This window comes from Heteronotia binoei, chromosome 15 (genome assembly GCF_032191835.1).
Source record: "Heteronotia binoei isolate CCM8104 ecotype False Entrance Well chromosome 15, APGP_CSIRO_Hbin_v1, whole genome shotgun sequence".
NCBI classification, from domain to species: Eukaryota; Metazoa; Chordata; class Lepidosauria; order Squamata; family Gekkonidae; genus Heteronotia; species Heteronotia binoei.
In genome coordinates this window covers 8,504,902-8,523,076 of record NC_083237.1, presented here as the reverse complement: position 1 = coordinate 8,523,076, position 18,175 = coordinate 8,504,902, and the positions used below count along the sequence as shown (strand labels likewise).

At 42.4% G+C, this 18,175-nt stretch overlaps 1 protein-coding gene across 1 annotated transcript; it reads left to right on the top strand.

Moving 5' to 3' along the window:
• Positions 1 to 10,489: 10,489 nt before the first annotated feature.
• Positions 10,490 to 17,686, top strand: LOC132584635 (vomeronasal type-2 receptor 26-like). The gene is made up of 5 exons (XM_060256535.1): positions 10,490 to 10,780; positions 12,115 to 12,969; positions 14,216 to 14,445; positions 15,607 to 15,728; positions 16,785 to 17,686. The coding sequence occupies exons 1-5, from the start codon at positions 10,490 to 10,492 to the stop codon at positions 17,684 to 17,686; spliced, it is 2,400 nt and encodes a 799-aa protein (XP_060112518.1).
• The last annotated feature ends 489 nt before the right edge of the window (positions 17,687 to 18,175 follow it).

Here is an 18,175-nt window from a genome sequence, read left to right as displayed (position 1 = left end):
TAGCAAACTGTGCAAGCCATAAATGTCCTCTGATATTTATTTGCCGTATTTCCTTTGCAGTCCCATTTATAATTCCTGATAAAGGAGCATCTTTTGCACGGAATGACTGAATCAAGAATAGCTCATTTCTGTTTCTTTTTCTTTTGTCAATTAACATTTTATTTTTTTTGGTATAAACAATTTTATTAGTAACATATGGTAGTAGAACTATATCTACAACTTATAAAAAGCTTAAGATAGAAAAAAAACATCATTCTACCCCACATCTTACTTTTCTCCCACCCCTCCCCCCAATGCTTGACCCCCGCCAGTGTTATTTTTTTAAAAAAAAACAGATATTAAAGGTACCTTTAACTATCAAGAAAAAACAAAAATTAATAAAGAAAAAGATCCCCCCTTCAAAAGTTATATTCTTATCTTAAAAATCTTAATCATCAAAAATTGTCCAATGCCCTTTTATCTTCCACTCTTTTTCTACATATCTTCTGAATTTCTTCCACTCCCGATTAAAAAGTTCTAAATCGCAGTCTCTTAGTTTTCTTGTTAATTTGTCCATTTCACTCCATGACATAACTTTTATAGTCCAATCCCATTTTTCTGGTATTTTTTCTTGCTTCCACAACTGTGCATACAATGTCCTAGCAGCTGAGAGCAAGTACCATATTAAAGTTCTATCTTCTTTTGGAAATTTTTCCATTTGTAATCCCAGCAGAGAAGTCTCTGCTTCTTTGTTAAATTCATATCCCAGGATCTTAGATATCTCTTGTTGAATCATCTGCCAAAACATTTTAGCTCTTTCACAAGTCCACCACATATGGTAGAAAGAACCTTCATGCTTTTTACATTTCCAGCACCTATCTGGCATCTTATTGTTCATTTTTGCTAATTTTTTTGGAGTCATATACCATCTATACATCATCTTAAAACAGTTCTCTTTAATACTATGACATGTTGCGAGTTTCATAGAGTTTTTCCACAAAATTCCCAAGATTCCATCTTTATTTCTTTATTTACATTAATTGCCCATTTTATCATTTGAGATTTCACTACTTCATCTTCTGTAGTCCATTGTAAAAGTAATTTGTACACTTTTGAAATTAATTTCTCGTTATCTCCAAGCAGAACTCTTTCCATTTCTGTTTGCTCTTTCCTTATTCCTTCAGCTTTGATATCATTCTCCATCAAGCTTTTTATTTGTTGCATTTGAAACCAATCATATTTATGATTCAATTCTTCTGCCGTTTTCAGTTCTATTTTCCAACTTTGTATTTTTAGTAGTTGGTTGTATGATAGTTGTTTTTCCTTTACTGTTTTGGCCGTTAACTTTATCACTTCAGCCGGCACTATCCACAAAGGTCTTCTCTCATTGCCATATTTCTTGTACTTTATCCACACATTTAGTAAGCTGCTCCTTATATAGTGGTGAGAGAAAAGACCGTCCATCTTCTTTTTCCCATAATACAAGTAGGCATGCCAGCCGAATTTTTTTCCATGGCCTTCTAACACTAGAAGTTTTTTATTTAATAGCATTATCCATTCTTTCAACCATACTAGACAAATTGCTTCATGATACAGTTTCAAATCTGGTAATTGAAACCCACCTCTCTCTTTTGCATCTATCAGGACTTTCATTTTAATTCTAGGTTTCCTCCCGGCCCACACAAATTCCGAAATTTTTCTTCTCCATTTATCAAATTGTTTAACATCTTTCACAATGGGGATGGTTTGAAACAAATACATAATCCTTGGTAAGATATTCATTTTTACTGCAGCTATTCTGCCCAACAATGACAAATTGAGCTTGTTCCATTTTAGCATATCTTCTTCTATTTTACGCCAGAGCTTTTCATAGTTGTTCCTAAACAGATCAATATTTTTCATTGTTATCTCTACCCCTAGGTATTTTACCTTAGAGGTAACTTCACAACCCGTTAGTCTTTGTAGTTCTTGTTGTCTATTTTTCTGCATATTCTTACATAAGATTTTTGATTTTTCTTTGTTTATGTACAGTCCCGCCAACTCCCCAAACTCTTGTATTCTCGTTAGCAACAACGGTGTAGCTTGTAAGGGGTTTTCATTTATAAACATTATATCATCCGCAAATGCTCTATATTTATAGGTATACCCTTTTATTTGTAGTCCTTCTAAATCTTTTTCATCTTGGATCTGCATCAGTAAAATTTCAAGAGTCATTATGAACAACAATGGCGAAAGCGGGCAGCCTTGTCTAGTACCTTTACTAATTTTCATTTCGTCTGTAAGATCTGCATTGATGCACAACCTTGCCCTTTGTTCAAAATATATTGCCTTTATCATTCTTATAAAACTTTCTCCAAGCTCCATTTTTTCCATCACTGCAAACATGAAGTCCCAATTTAAATTGTCAAATGCTTTTTCTGCATCCGCAAAAAATAGTGCTACTTCCTTTTCTGGATGTCTTTCATAGTATTCTACAATATTTACAACAGTTCTAATATTATCTCTTATTTGTCTTTTGGGAAGAAAACCAGCTTGGTCCTCCTTTATAAAATTTATCAGATATTGCTTAAGTCGTTCCGCCAGAATTCTTGTAAATATTTTATAATCATTGTTCAAAAGTGAAATTGGTCTATAATTTTTCACATTTGTGACGTCTCTTTCTTCTTTAGGTATCAAAGAAATAACAGCTTCCTTCCATGTATTTGGTACCTTCCCTTTAGCTCTTATTACATTCATCAGCTTCTGTAATTTTGGTATTAATTCATCTTTAAAAGTTTTAAAATATTTAGCTGTATAGCCGTCTGGCCCGGGAGCTTTATCATTCTTCATCACATTGATTGCTGCTTCAATTTCTATTTTTTCAATTGGGGTCAATTAACATTTTATTGATCATTTGTAAAAAGCTCTGATACAGAACAAACCTTTGAGTGATTTTGCATGTTATCAGCAACAGTAGGGGGAAAAAAGCAAGAAAAGTATAGCACACATAAAGGCATACAGGAAAAGCATTTGAACTTAGACATTAATCATGTAAGTGACCTAATAAAAAACTAAAAAAAATTACCATAGGCACAAGTCATTGACTATTTTAGGGCATTCCTGTTGTCTTGCTAAGTACTCTAGGATAGGGAGTCATATGGGAGTGAAATTAAAGGACAAATTTAGTTTTTCGGGAGATTTGACGTTGTCAGTAAATTTCGCCAAGATGTAATCCCATGGTTGCTTGTGCCACAAGACGTAGATTTCCAGGTTCTTGCATACAGAAGAAATGAGACCCTAGCTGTTAATATACTTGAGCCAAACATTGAGGACCAGCTATTCAAGAAAAGATCCTTCAGAGTTGATGAGAAGAATAGCTCATTTCTGTGGTTGCACAATCACTATTACAAATCTGTATTAGTATCATTTTATACTTTTACTAAGGAAGACCCTCAGCATATTCCTGAGTGATTGTTGCATCTTATAAATTGTGGAATACCTTATGCACGCACATGCTGTTGAATCACAACTGACTTATGATCTCAACAAGATCTTACAAGGTAAGTGAGGTGATGTGCCATTGCCTTCTTCTACAGAGTCTTCCAGGGAGTCCACAATCCAACTACTAACCCTGCTTAGCTTCCCGGATCTGACAAATTAGGCTATACTATAGTTTCCCATGTCTCAATGCAAGGATACAAATACTACATATATATTTGCATACACCCCCCCCCCCCAATATGGTTGCATACAGAAGAAATGAGACCCTAGCTGTTAATATGTTTGAGCCAAACATTGAGGACCAGCTATTCAAGAAAAGATTCTCCAGAGCTGATGAGAAGAATAGCTCATTTCTGTGGTTGCACAATCACTATTACAAATATGGTAAAATAACTGGCAGTGTGCAGTTGAGCCCTTATAGACCTCCTTAATTGTCTAGCTACCTTAGGCTACTCTTTGCAGCAGACAAGGTGTTCTTAAAGCACCTGGTGTACAGCCCTATATTCTGTTACCTCATGGTGGGAAAGGTACCTCCACTGTCATGTAGAAGCAAAGATTAATGGGGCTCTTGGTAATGCGGGCAAGCCTCTGGGGATTCCACCTCAGGGAAGCTCATTCCTGGAATCCCAATAGGTTGGGGGTCTTTGAATCACAGAACTGACCTTGGAGGTCCCTTCCAGCTCTATGATTCTAACTCCTGGATCAAAGGTCAAAGCTCAATAAAAGGGACTGCTACTGGGTCATCCGATATGGATTTTTTGATCAAACCAATCGTAAAAACTTTTTCCTGGGAGTAAGCCCCTTTGAACTGATCAGTAGAGGTTCCGAGCAGGTATTCTGTTCATGACTGCTTTCTATGATCTTGATCAAGTTACCAGTGTTCGTGCAGAAAAGATGTTTAGAACTGGGCTCACTGAACCCCAAGGAAAAAAATATTTGGTGATTGCCTAGAGCGTCAGGATTAGTGGAGTGACAAAAAAATCAGTGCTGAGTGGAAAGTTACCAGATTATTGGCATGTCTACTGTTGCTAACATACTGGAGGGGGGGGGGGGAATGTCCTGTCCCTTTATCTGAAATTTAATGCTATGACTTCTCACTCTTCTATGTATTGAGCACCAGGAGACAGAGACAAAACAGTGCTCGGCCCCCTTCTAGTCTACTTCCCATCCCAACGGTGACAAGTAGGGGGACCAAGAGAAATTGCCCGCGTCCGACACTGGTGTTATGCAACGCCAGGTCTATAAACAATAAGATCGAGACCATTAAGGACTTCCTGCTTCGGCAGGATGCAGACCTGGCTTGCGTGACCGAGACCTGGGTTCAAGAGGGAGAGACAATGGCACTCTCCCAGATGACCCCCCCGGGCTACTCGGTCTTCCACCAGTCGCGGATTAGCGGGCGGGGGGGCGGGGTGGCGATATTCATACGGGAGGCTTACTCCTTCAGGGCCCTCCCGGCCCCAAAGATCGATGGTGTTGAATGTGTCGGCCTTGCGTTGGATGTCGGGGAGAGGTTGGCGATCTGGCTGGTGTACCGTCCGCCTAACGCACCGGCCAGCGCCTTACCATCCCTGATGGAGGCGGTGTCCGGCTGGGCGTTGGAGTGCCCGGGGCTTCTGGTCCTGGGTGACTTCAATGTCCACGCCGATGACGCGGCTTCCACTCAGGCGATGGACCTAGTGTCTTCCATGGCGACACTAGGACTCTCCCAATTTGTTACGACTCCCACGCATCAGGCGGGGCACACATTAGATCTGATCTTTGCGGCCGGGATTAAAGTGAACGAAATCGCAACGGAGGCGATACCATGGTCGGATCACTTAGCCCTCAAGGCTCGTATGGAGACGCTACCACAACCCTGTAAGGGCGGAGAGCCTATTTTGGCTCGCCCGCGGAGCCTGATGGACCCGGAACGGTTCCAAACGGCTCTTCGGGATCCTTGGCCCCCTTGTGATTCCCTTGACGCCCTGGTTGATGCCTGGCAAGACCGGCTATCTGGGGCAATCAACGAGATCGCACCCCGACGTCCTCTGCGCCCTCGTTCAAGGCTGGCTCCTTGGTATACCCTGGAGCTACGCCGGTTGAAACAAGGACTCCGACGACTAGAGAGGCAGTGGCGGCGCACTCGTGGCGAAGCGGCGAGAACATCCTACAGAACGCTTATGAGGTCGTATGAGATGGCAGTCAAGGCCGCAAAGAAGAAGTACTTTGCGGCCAAGATTGCGTCTGCAAATTCGCGCCCGGCACAATTATTCAAAATAATTGGACACTTAACTACTCTGCCCCAAGGCAGACCAAACGTAAGAGAATTAGAAATAGGCTGTGAGGCTTTTGCGAAATTTTTTGCAGACAAAATCACGTCGCTCCGCCAGGACCTGCCCATCACCTTAGATACAGTACATGAGCCCGAGGCCCCTTGCCTGTCTTCTGATTTAACTCTGGATCATTTCGACCCGCTCAGCCTGGAGGAAGTTGACGGAATCCTCTCCTCTGCGCGCCCTACAACTTGCGATCTGGACCCATGCCCCTCCTGGCTAATTAAATCTTGCCTGAGGGAGCTTGAATGTCCTTTACGGGACATCATAAATAGATCCCTCTCAGAGGGGCGTTTTCCATCATCCCTGAAAGAGGCTTTGGTCCGACCCCTCCTGAAAAAAACTACAGCAGATCCGGCCGAATTGGCAAACTACCGACCGGTCTCTAATTTACCGTTTTTAGGTAAAATAATTGAGAGGGCAGTGGCGTCGCAGTTGCAGAGCTTTCTGGATGACGCTTCCATCCTAGACCCTTGCCAGTCCGGCTTTCGCCCGGGCTATGGGACGGAGACAGTACTGGTCGCCCTGGTAGACGATCTCCAACGGCATCTGGATCGGGGCGGTGTGGCGGTGCTGATGTTGTTAGACCTGTCGGCCGCGTTCGACACGGTCGACCATCGGCTACTGACCCGCCGCCTCGCCGATATAGGGGTGAGGGGGTCTGCCTTACAATGGCTCTCCTCCTTCCTCGAGGATCGGGGACAAAGGGTGGCAATTGGTGGCGAGCGGTCCCGGAGGCGCACACTGGACTGTGGAGTGCCTCAGGGGGCAGTTCTCTCACCAATATTATTCAATATCTACATGCGCCCTCTTGCCCAGATTGCCAGGAGATACGGACTTGGGTGCCATCAATATGCAGATGACACCCAACTCTATCTGCTAATGGACGGCCGGCCTGACTGCGTCCCTGAGAATCTAGACCGGGCCCTGCAGGATATGGCAATGTGGTTGAGGAGGAGCGGGCTGAAATTGAACCCAGCGAAGACAGAAGTCCTTTGTCTGGGTCGGGGCGCCCGGGAAGGGGAAACACCTCTTCCGGTCTTCGACGGGGCGCCGCTGAAAGCGGCGCACCGGGTTAGGAGTCTGGGAGTTTTACTGGAGCCTTCATTATCAATGGAGGCCCAGATTGCAGCCACTGCCAAGTCAGCCTTCTTCCACCTGAGGCGGGCAAGGCAGTTGGCTCCCTTCCTAGAGCGCCAAGATCTGGCAACGGTACTTCACGCAACGGTCACCTCGAGACTGGATTACTGTAATGCCCTCTACATGGGGCTGCCTCTGTACCGAACCCGGAAGCTGCAGCTGGTGCAGAACGCAGCGGCCAGGCTACTGTTGGGGCTCCCTAAATGGGAGCACATACAGCCTGGGCTGCGCGAGCTGCACTGGCTGCCAGTTATATACCGGGTTCGTTACAAAGTGCTGGTCATTACCTTTAAAGCCCTATATGGTCGAGGACCTGTCTACCTCAGGGACCGTCTCTCCCTATATGAACCCCAGAGAGCACTGAGGTCAGCTGGAAAAAACTTGCTGACTATCCCCGGACCAAGAGAGGTGAAGTTGCAATGCACCCGCAATCGGGCCTTCTCCTCTGTGGCCCCGAGCTTATGGAACCAACTTCCAGAGGAAATGCGGGCCCTGCGGGATCTTGAACAATTCCGCAGGGCCTGCAAGACTTTCCTCTTCCGACTGGCTTTCGATGATGTAGAAAATTAAGTACTAATGATACCGCCATCATAATAAAGAACAAATAGCAATAGCATTAGCACTTTTATAACTGTAATTAATTTTAAATCTATTAGAATTTTAATGTTGAATGTAACCTTGTTTTTATACAATGGAATGTTACTGTTACTGTTAGCCGCCCTGAGCCTGCCCCGGCGGGGAGGGCGGGATATAAATAAAAATTATCTATCTATCTATCTATCTATCTACCTGGGCTTCCTCTGGTTCACATTCCAGTTGTTTAATAATATTGCACTAAGGAGTAGAGGAGGTCTGTGAATATAGTTTTGTTTTTTCCCTGAATTGCAGCTGATGATGACCAGAGACAAATTTAGCAAAGATAATGATCTCTTTCTGGAATGATTGAAATCACTATAATTTTTACAGGTGGCTAAAACTCCACAGCTTTTCAGAGGGGGATAGAAATCAATGAATAAGCAAACCGCATTGCTTATATAACCACCCAGGCCTCAGATTCAGTGGGAGCTCACAGGAGTGCAGCTCCTGAACCTTTCTGAGAGTTCAACCTCCTCCTTCTGCGAGTTCCACCTCCTTTTCCATTGAATAGTATTGCAGCTGCGTAACAAGCCCTGGATGAGCTCTGCCACCTATTTTTCTACAAAATGACTGCTGTGAACACCTCCTATTCTTTTGAGAAATGAAAGGCAGGACTCTGTCACCTTGATCTCTTATATGTCACTTGGACAATCCACATTTGCAAACTGAGTTTTCAAAATCTTTTCTGTCATTCAGCAGCTCAGTTGGCTCATATGAAGATGCATACTGGCATTCTCAGTTGCCATTCCAGACAGTCTGTTTAAATGGGACTGGTGCTTCAGATGGGCTCAGGAACATCTATACCCACAGATCACCTTCACCACTCATTGGTGTTGCTGGTTGTGACATGGCTGCTTGGGTTGCGTCCTGTGGCATGCAAAATAGATATGTGTCTCTTGAAAGGTTTCCTACCTGGCCTGCATGAGAGTTCTCAGTCAGGGAACCTCATTATAGGTGGAATTGTCTCTCAGATTCCCAGCTGGTTTTCTGAATTTTCTTTCAACGAATTTCATTTCCAGGACATTCTTGACACAACAATGTAAGAAAACATTTTCCTGTGTCTTCCAGCGAGCTAGACCAATCAAAATGAGAGGAGATACATGTGGAATTAAGGTTTTTCTTTCCCTGCACTCCCAACTATTTGTCATTTTTTGTTGCGTCTTTTCTAGTTACTAAACAGATCTCTTTTCTCTTAATGAAATCTCTGTTTTCAAATACCAGGTGGTGGTGGTGAGAAACCATTTTATGATGGCCAAATGTATTACGGGGAGCAAGAAATTATATAGAAATGATTCAGAAAGCCTCAATTTATTTATTTATTTATTATTTTGCATTTATACCCCACCCTCCCCAGTTGGGCTCAGGGCAGCTGGGTTAATTTAATTCCATGGGTTAATTAGGGTTGATTCTATTGCGTGCATAAAGTGCCATCAAGTTGCAACTGACTTATGACCATCCCATAGGGTTTTCAAGGCAAATGATGAAGCAGAGGTGGTTTGACTTTGCCTCTGCAGAGTCTTCCTCAGTGATCTCCCATCCAAGTACCAACTATGCTTAGCTTAGACTGGCAGAGACTGACCAAGAAAGAGATCTTGGGGTCGTGGTAGATAACTCACTGAAAATGTCAAGGCAGTGTGCGATTGCAATAAAAAAGGCCAACGCCATGCTGGGAATTATTAGGAAGGGAATTGAAAACAAATCAGCCAGTATCATAATGCCCCTGTATAAATCGATGGTGCAATGTCATTTGGAATACTGTGTGCAATTCTGGTCACCGCACCTCAAAAAGGATATTATAGCACTGGAAAAAGTGCAGAAAAGGACAACTAGAATGATTACAGGTTTGGAACACTTTCCCTATGAAGAAAGGTTAAAACGTTTGGGGCTCTTTAGCTTGGAGAAACGTCGACTGCGGGGTGACATGATAGAGGTTTACAAGATTATGCATGGGATGGAGAAGGTAGAGAAAGAAGTACTTTTCTCCCTTTCTCACAATGCAAGAACTCGTGGGCATTCAATGAAATTGCTGAGCAGTCAGGTTAAAATGGATAAAAGGAAGTACTTCTTCACCCAAAGGGTGATTAACATGTGGAATTCACTGCCACAGGAGGTGGTGGCGGCCACAAGCATAGCCAGCTTCAAGAGGGGGTTAGATAAAAATATGGAGCAGTGGTCCATCAGTGGCTATTAGCCACAGTGTGTATATGTGTGTGTGTGTATGTGTGTGTGTGTGTATAATTTTTTTGGCCACTGTGTGACACAGAGTGTTGGACTGGATGGGCCATTGGCCTGATCCAACATGGCTTCTCTTATGTTCTTATGTTCTGAGATCTAATGACACTGGGCCATAGTATACCACTCCACATCCCTGCTGTTCTTATTTCAAATATTAAAGAAGGTTTTACAATCCATGCAGTATGCTATAGTCACTGTAAGCCTATCCTGCTCCTGTTTGAAAGTCAAATGATTCAGAGAGCCAGTTCAGTGGCAGGAACCCCACAAACACTTGTTTCTGACTAGGAGCTGGGAGACCAAGGTGATCTCCACAAGTTCTTGCAGAGCAGTAGCTTGTTCCTTTGCAAAACACTGCAAAAGAATTAAAAAGCAAACTTCCCTGATGCGATACCAAAATTTACAAGACCATTTGTATTTAAACATTAACTTTAGGTGCCTTGAAAATATACCATTGGTATTATTATGAAATGGATATCAGATGAATCTAGAGCCTATTTAGAGTGACTGTGTCTAACTCTTAGTTGTCATGAACACTACTTGGGACAAAGAAGAAGTATTCACAGCAAGAGATAGAGGGAGGGAGGGAGAGAGAGGGAGAGAGAGAGAGTGTGTTAAACATGAAACAAAATAAATTGCTACACCTGTAAAAAAATTTAAACGATTCAGATTTCTTCTAGATATGAAAAATGAACTCTGTTTACAGCATGACAACAAAGAACTACCAACATGTCTTGGCTCTGGAATCTGCAGTTAAGGAGATCAATGAGAATGTCAAGATATTGCCAAATGTCTCCCTTGGGTTCCATATCTATGAGAGTTATTATGATGAATGGATGACCTATCAAGCTACTTTGAACTTGCTCTTCAGATCCCATAGATTTGTCCCCAACTATAAATGTGACACCAAAAAGAGTCTAATAGCTGTCATTGGGGGACTTAGCCCTGAGATCTCCTTCCGTATGGCAGATATTCTAGAGCTCCACAAAGTTCCACAGGTGTGTTCTATACCTAGGAGTATAATCGTTTCACAAAAAGATTGCTTTATTTCCGGTATAGGTTTAGTGCTTGATAAGGACAGAACTGCATAAAAGAACTAAGCTGAAACTTCAAAGGAACACTAATTCCAAGTGACTTAATGTATCAGGATATTGTTAGATGTTTATAGCCCTTCCAAGAATCTGGAGGTGAGGGCTGAACTTGCACGTCATGGGGGCTCAATTCAATGCCCCTATCCTTCATTATTTCTAAATGGAGGGAAGGCATTAAAAGGTGTGTAGTCCCTTTAAATGTGATGGCCAGAACTCCCTTTGGAGTTCAATTGTGCTTGTCACACCCTTGCTCCTGGCTCCACTCCCAAAAACTCCTGGCTCCATACCCAAAGTCCCCAGGTATTTCATGAATCAGACCTGGCAACCCTAGGTCAATTTGACCTTAGTTACATTTCTGTGGGGTTGATGGTTTCAATGAGGGGTATTTTTGGACTCGATTCCAAATTTCATCCATTTACGGTCACCTCGAGACTGGATTACTGTAATGCCCTCTACATGGGGCTGCCTTTGTACCGAACCCGGAAACTGCAGCTGGTGCAGAACGCGGCAGCTAGATTGCTGTTGGGGCTCCCAAAGTGGGAGCACATACAGCTGGGGCTGTGTGAACTGCACTGGCTGCCAGTTGTATACTGGATTCATTACAAAGTGCTGGTTATTACCTTTAAAGCCCTATATGGCCGAGGACCTGCCTACCTTAGGAACCGTCTCTCCCCATATGAACCCCAGAGAGCACTGAGGTCAGCCGGGAAAAACCTGCTGACTATTCCTGGGCCGAAAGAGGTGAAACTACAAAGCACCCGCGACAAGGCTTTCTCTACTATGGCTCCACGCCTTTGGAACCAACTTCCAGAGGAAATGCGGGCCCTGCAGGATCTTGAACAGTTCCGCAGGGCCTGCAAGACTATCCTCTTTCGACTGGCCTTCACTAACCAAGAGGGAAACTGCTAAGGAATTTGCCTTTGTAAAATAGCACCAGCATATTTTTTATCAATTTTAGAATTTTAATTAAACTGTTAATGTAGTCTTTGTTTAATCTTGTATAACCAATGTATGGAATTGTGTTGTTAGCCGCCCTGAGCCTGCTTTGGCGGGGAGGGCGGGATATAAATAAAAATTGTTGTTGTTGTGCTTGTCTTTGTCCTACATTACTGAAGGAAGTTAATAGTCTCAGAACATTCAGAAAGAAGCAGCTTCAATTCTCATAGAACATGCAAGTATTCGTTGGCTGGACAGGCATGCACGTAATCAGATTTCTGTTAATCTGGTATCTTTTCTTTTAGTTCACATACGGGTTGTTTGCCCAAGAGAAGAAGGAGATGAGGCAACCCCATTCCTTTTACCACATGGTTCTAAATGAAGTCCAGCAGATCAGGAGGTTACTTAAACATTTCCAGTGGACTTGGGTTGGGCTTTTTGTTATTGATAATGACAGTGGAGAACACTTTTTGCATAGTCTGGAGTCAGTACTTAACCCCAATGGAATCTGTCTAGCTTTCATAGAAAGAATAGCATCCCATCACCAGAAAAATGAAATGGATTACTTCAGTTCTCTGTTCTTCACAGCATACACATGTTTCAAACATAGCAAAGCAAGTGCAATCATCCTTTATGGTAGACCTACTACCATTAACTGGCTGATGATATTAATATCCATAGGAGGGGCTGGAGATGAGGAAAATCCCTCACTTAGAAAAGTGTGGATTCTGGTGGGCCAAGTTGATTTCCTAGTAACATCCCTCCAGAGGAATGAGAATTTTGAATTCTACCAAGGTGCCATTTTCTTCACACCTCATTCAGAGAATCTTGTAGGTTTCCAGAAGTTTCTTCAAAATGTGAAACCTTATAGGAAACAAGGAGATGGCTTTCTGAAGTACTTCTGGGAACAAGCATTTGGCTGTTCATTTCCAAAATCCGAGGACCCAGAGAATAGCGATGCGACATGTACTGGGGAAGAGAGGCTGGAGAGCCTTCCTGGACCAATATTTGAAATGAGCATGACTGGCCAGAGCTATAGCATCTATAATGCTGTCTATGCTGTGGCACATGCCTTGCATTCCATGTCTGCTTCCACATCCAAGTGCAGACCAAGAATGGATACCAAGGGGGATGAATTTCAAGATCTTCAGCCTTGGCAGGTAGTACTTTCTCAATCAATTGTTATTACTGTTATGAAGTTACGTTTTGGTTGAGATAATTTCAAACTTCCTCTGCCATGAATAATAGTGAAAAGATGTAGCATATATTTATGGCTTGAAATAATCTCCTTTCAGATATGTCACTCATGCACACTTGAAACTCACCAGCTGGACCATAGGCAATATTCCCTCTAAGCTGTGGAATCTTGTGAGCAAACGTTCTACTCCATGACCTACTGGCATTAAAACTGTGAGCCAGCAATTTGACTACTGCATCAATTAATTTGTGCTGGGGCCATTTTCCCTGAGCTGGGACAAAAAAAGTGTGACCCAGAGGCTAAAAAACTGTGAGCTAGCTCACACTAACTCAGCTTAGAGGAAACCCTGATCATAGGATAGCTTCAGTGCTCCTGACACCTACAACCACAATTTAGAATTATGTGATGAAAGAAGGTGGCTGTCTGGTATTGTTCTCCTTTTGGGCAAATAACCCATATGTAATCTATGGTGGCTAAAGGAAACCTGCATATACAGAGCCAATAAGGGGAAAGTCCTTCCCAGCCCTACGTTGGCCCTCTAGAGTAACTGGAAGGATGCTGAATTAGATGGTCCACTAATCTGATCCTTCAGGGTTCTTCTTATTTTCATGTGTTTCTGTCTAGTGTGAATAGAGCAATGCTTTAAGAACATAAGAAGCCAATGGCCCATCCAATTCCAACACTCTGTGTCACACAGTGACCAATAAAACCAGGTACCATCAGGAGGTCCATCAGTGGTGCCAGGACATTAGAAGCTCTTCCACTGTTGCCCCCCTCCCAAGCACCCAGAATACAGAGCATCACTGCCCCAGACAGAGAGTTCCATCAATTATGCTGTGGCTAATAGCCACTGATGGACTCTGCTCCATATGCTTCTCCAATCCCCTCTTGAAGCTTTCTATGCTGGCAGCCGTCACCACCTCCTTTGATTATAGTCAAGATGCATAAGCTCTTTTTGGCAACTAACCTCCTCCCCTTCTCCACCTTTATGTAATGGTTGTAGAAGTCTGTTTCGGCGTATCTGAAGAAGTGTGCCTGCACAAGGGAGCTTGCACCAAGAATTAAACTTGTTGGTTTTAAAAGTGCCACAGGACTCAAACTTTGTTCTGTTGCTTCAGACCCACACAGTTGCCCAACTGAATGCATTTTACATTGTTACTGTGATATATTTTTTCCGTCATTCTTTTCTTTCTTCAAAAAAAAAAAAGCTCCATCCATTCCTTCAAGGAATTGTGTTTAATAATTCAGCAGGCGAAACAGTACATTTTAATGGTTACAAGGAAATGCCAGCTAGATTTGATGTAATGAATCTGGTCACCTTCTCAAACAATTCCTTCTTGAAAGTGAAAGTGGGAAGTCTGAATCCCAGTGCTCCTGAAGGGCAGAAATTCATCATTCATGAGGACCAAATTGTGTGGCCTCACACTTTCAACCAGGTATGGATTCTAGTGCATTTTAAGGGGTGAGTCCTCTTTCTGCATTGATGGTTCATAAGAAGAGATTCTGACATTCTTTTATAGATAGGCTCTATGCTAAAGTCACTGTGGCCTTTTGTGCAGAAATGCACAACTGAACAGAGATGCAGCTTCATTAAAGTGTTTAACAGCAATGTTGGAAATGAATTGCAGATAAAATAGAAATTTCTGCCTTACAGAATGTCCTGTCTGATTTGTCTTTTTTTTCTGTATCTAATTCTGCTGGTCTTTTGGCCATAATAAACGATTGATTGATTTGTTAAAGAAGTCACTTTTTCTCCTGGCTTTCTGCAAATTATGCAAACCTGAATGTCTCAATAGGGCTTTTTTTTACAGCTAATAGTGGTATATTGTAGTGAAATGTTTCAGAAACATGCTTTAGTAAAATGACCATGACAGTGGACCATACCACTTTGTATAATATGCACTGTCTGTTCCTGTAACTACAGTTCTACTATATACTTTCTGTATTGGCCAATGTGTCAAATTAACACTTCTGCATTGTTTCAGCTTGGTTTCAGATCTATTCTGAGATTTTGATTGTTTTCAGAGTTCTGTAATCCAAACCCTGTTGCATTATTTACTGGACACCTCACCCTGTTGGTTGTATTGACTTAAACTGTGGGATCTTGAATCTCAGTGAGAAAAGGCAAAGAATAAATACAAATCACAACCTTTATTTATTTTTATTTTATTTATTTATTTATCTGGGATTTATATCCCGCCCTTCCCACCGAGTGGCTCAGGGCGGCTTACAACATATATAAAACTAACATAAAAGTATAAAATTACACTTTAAATTAACATTTCACAATATATAATTAAAATCAAACATTTGTTATAACTATACATCATTAAAACAGCCAGCAGTCGTGGAGCTACACCTTTGTCATGGACTACAACTGACCACCAGTTGGCTTTCCTGTTTGGGAAAGATGATGAATTAGTACTTATTTTTTTTCCTCATTCCAACCTATTTTCAATCAAACACAGAAAATATAATACATGACATAATCTAAAAGATACCAGCTAGCTGTTTTAGGCTTTGTTCTATTTCAACAGCTCATTATTGAATTAAATAATTTGGCACATGAATATAATTGTTATGTTTTTGAACAGGTGACCCCTAATTCTGTTTGTAATGACCATTGCCAGCCTGGTTATCATAAGGAAAAGAAGGAAGGGGAGAAATTTTGCTGTTATAATTGTGTTCCATGCCAAGAAGGGAAGATTGCAAACCAGATGGGTAAGTGATGCAAGTCAGAAAATTCAGATAATCATTTTGCAAAGAGCATCTCATGTCCATGGCACTCGTGCATCTCTTAGTGTATGTGATTGCAGCCATTGAATTGTATTTTGGATAGGCATCTTTTTTTTCCTATTACAAATTGCCTGTAAATATGATTAAGTGTCCTTAAAAGTAAGTCCATTATCGGTTGCAATAGAATTGCTTGAAGATAGGTTACTGCACGTAACGCCACCTTTCCCTTGATGTGCAACTTTGCTGTATTAACCAACATATATACTCAATAGTTTTGACATCAAATGGAGAAATTCAACATCAAACGGGACTGCCTCCTCCAGTATGTCCCTGGAAGGGCGTTATGCTCCATTGGTCGAAATCTGGTGGTGATCGTGGCCTGAAAGAAGTCCAGCTGTCCTCAACAAGGGCCAGGACTTTTTCAGTCCTGGCCCCGACTTGGTGGAACGCTCTGCCAGAAGACATCAGGGTCCTGCAGGATCTTTTACAGTTCCGCAGGGCCTGTAAGGCAGAGATGTTCTGTCAAGTCTTTGTATAATGACAGTGACAAATGCCATGCTGGCACCTTTTTCTCTCGCCACCCCTTCTGGGGGGATCCCCCCATCCCTGATGTGATGTAATGACTGAATAAGAGCACTTTAAAGATGCCATCAGGGTTTGTAATCTTTTTAAATCTTTTAATGTAGATGATAGATAGATAGATAGATAGATAGATAGATAGATAGATAGATAGATAGATAGATAGATAGATAGACAGACAGACAGACAGACAGACAGACAGACAGACAGACAGACAGACAGACAGACAGACAGACAGACAGACAGACAGACAGACAGACAGACAGACAGACAGACAGACAGACAGACAGACAGATAGATAGATAGATAGATAGATAGATAGATAGATAGATAGATAGATAGATAGATAGATAGATAGATAGATAGATAGATAGATAGATAGATAGATATCAGAGGGGAGGGAGATCACCTGTGAATTTAAACTGAGATGGGACCTGCTTTTCTCTGTCTCTCTCTCTTCAGATATAGATGACTGTATGACATGTCCAGAAGATCAATATCCAAGCATGGGCCAGGATCAATGTATACACAAGATTATAAGCTTTCTGTCTTATGAAGAACCTTTGGGGATCAGTTTGACTGCTTTTGTGCTTTCTTTCTCCCTCATCACAACTTTGGTTCTGGGAATTTTTATTAGGCACAAAGATACCCCCATAGTCAGAGCCAACAACTGGGATATCACCTACACTCTTCTTGTTTCCCTTACCCTCTGCTTCCTCTGTCCCTTGCTGTTCCTTGGACAACCAAACAAGGTGACCTGCTTCCTCCGGCAATCCATTTTCAGCATCATCTTTTCAGTGGCTGTTTCTTGTGTCTTGGCCAAAACCATCACTGTGGAGATAGCTTTCATGGCCACCAAACCCGGGTCCTACATGAGAAAATGGGTGGGGAAAAGGATGGCTACCACCTGTGTGCTTTTCTGTTCCCTTGTTCAAGCAGCCCTTTGTACAGTGTGGCTAGGAACCTCACCACCCTTTCCAGATTTTGATATGCAAACAATGGCTAAAGAGATCATAGCAGAATGTAACGAAGGGTCAGTTATCATGTTTTATGTTGTCCTGGGCTACATGGGATTTCTGTCCTTCATCAGCTTGACTGTAGCTTTCCTAGGTAGGAAGTTGCCAGACAGTTTCAATGAGTCCAAGTTCATCACCTTCAGCATGCTGGTGTTTTGCAGTGTTTGGTTAGCCTTTGTTCCAGCTTATCTGAGCAGCAAAGGGAAGTATATGGTATCTGTGGAGATCTTCTCAATCTTAGCCTCCAGTTCTGGTTTGCTGATTTGTATATTTTCCTCAAAATGCTACATTATTCTGCTGAGGCCTGATCTGAACCGAAAAGAGCAGTTAATATTGAAAAAGAATTGAAATGCAGCATTGGTTATATTTACTTCTTTTATACCATGCCTTTCTGCACAATAGTGACCCACTTATTTTATATTGGTCTCCTTTTCTCCAGTTTTCCTTCACAGCCTTTCAGGTAGTTTAGGGTGATTATATGGGACTGGTCCAAGATTCAAGTCCAATAGCACCAAAGAGACCAGCAAGATTTTCAGGGCTTAAGTTTTTAAGAGTCAAAGGGCGTTTTCATACTGACCTTACTGCTGAGCGACGTCCCTCTTCACCTCGCAGCATCTGTGCGGATTTCGCACCAATTGCTCCGCAGAACCCGGAAGAGCCGCAAAGTCCCACGGCTTTTGCGTTGCAAATGGTTTTCGCCAAAAACCAACTTTACATTTGCGACGCAAAAGCCGCGGGACTTTGCAGCTCTTCCGGGTTCTGCGGAGCAATTGGTGCAAAATCCGCGCAGACACTGTGCGGTGAAGAGGGACGTTGCTCGGCAGTAAGGTCAGTGCG

Bases quoted from the DNA above. Each gene is read 5' to 3' on its own strand.
- LOC132584635 (XM_060256535.1), top strand. From the start codon at position 10,490: ATGACAACAAAGAACTACCAACATGTCTTGGCTCTGGAATCTGCAGTT. The intron at 10,781-12,114 runs GTGTGTTCTATA...CTTTTCTTTTAG, and splicing joins AGCTCCACAAAGTTCCACAG to TTCACATACGGGTTGTTTGC. The intron at 15,729-16,784 runs GTAAGTGATGCA...CTCTCTCTTCAG, and splicing joins GAAGATTGCAAACCAGATGG to ATATAGATGACTGTATGACA.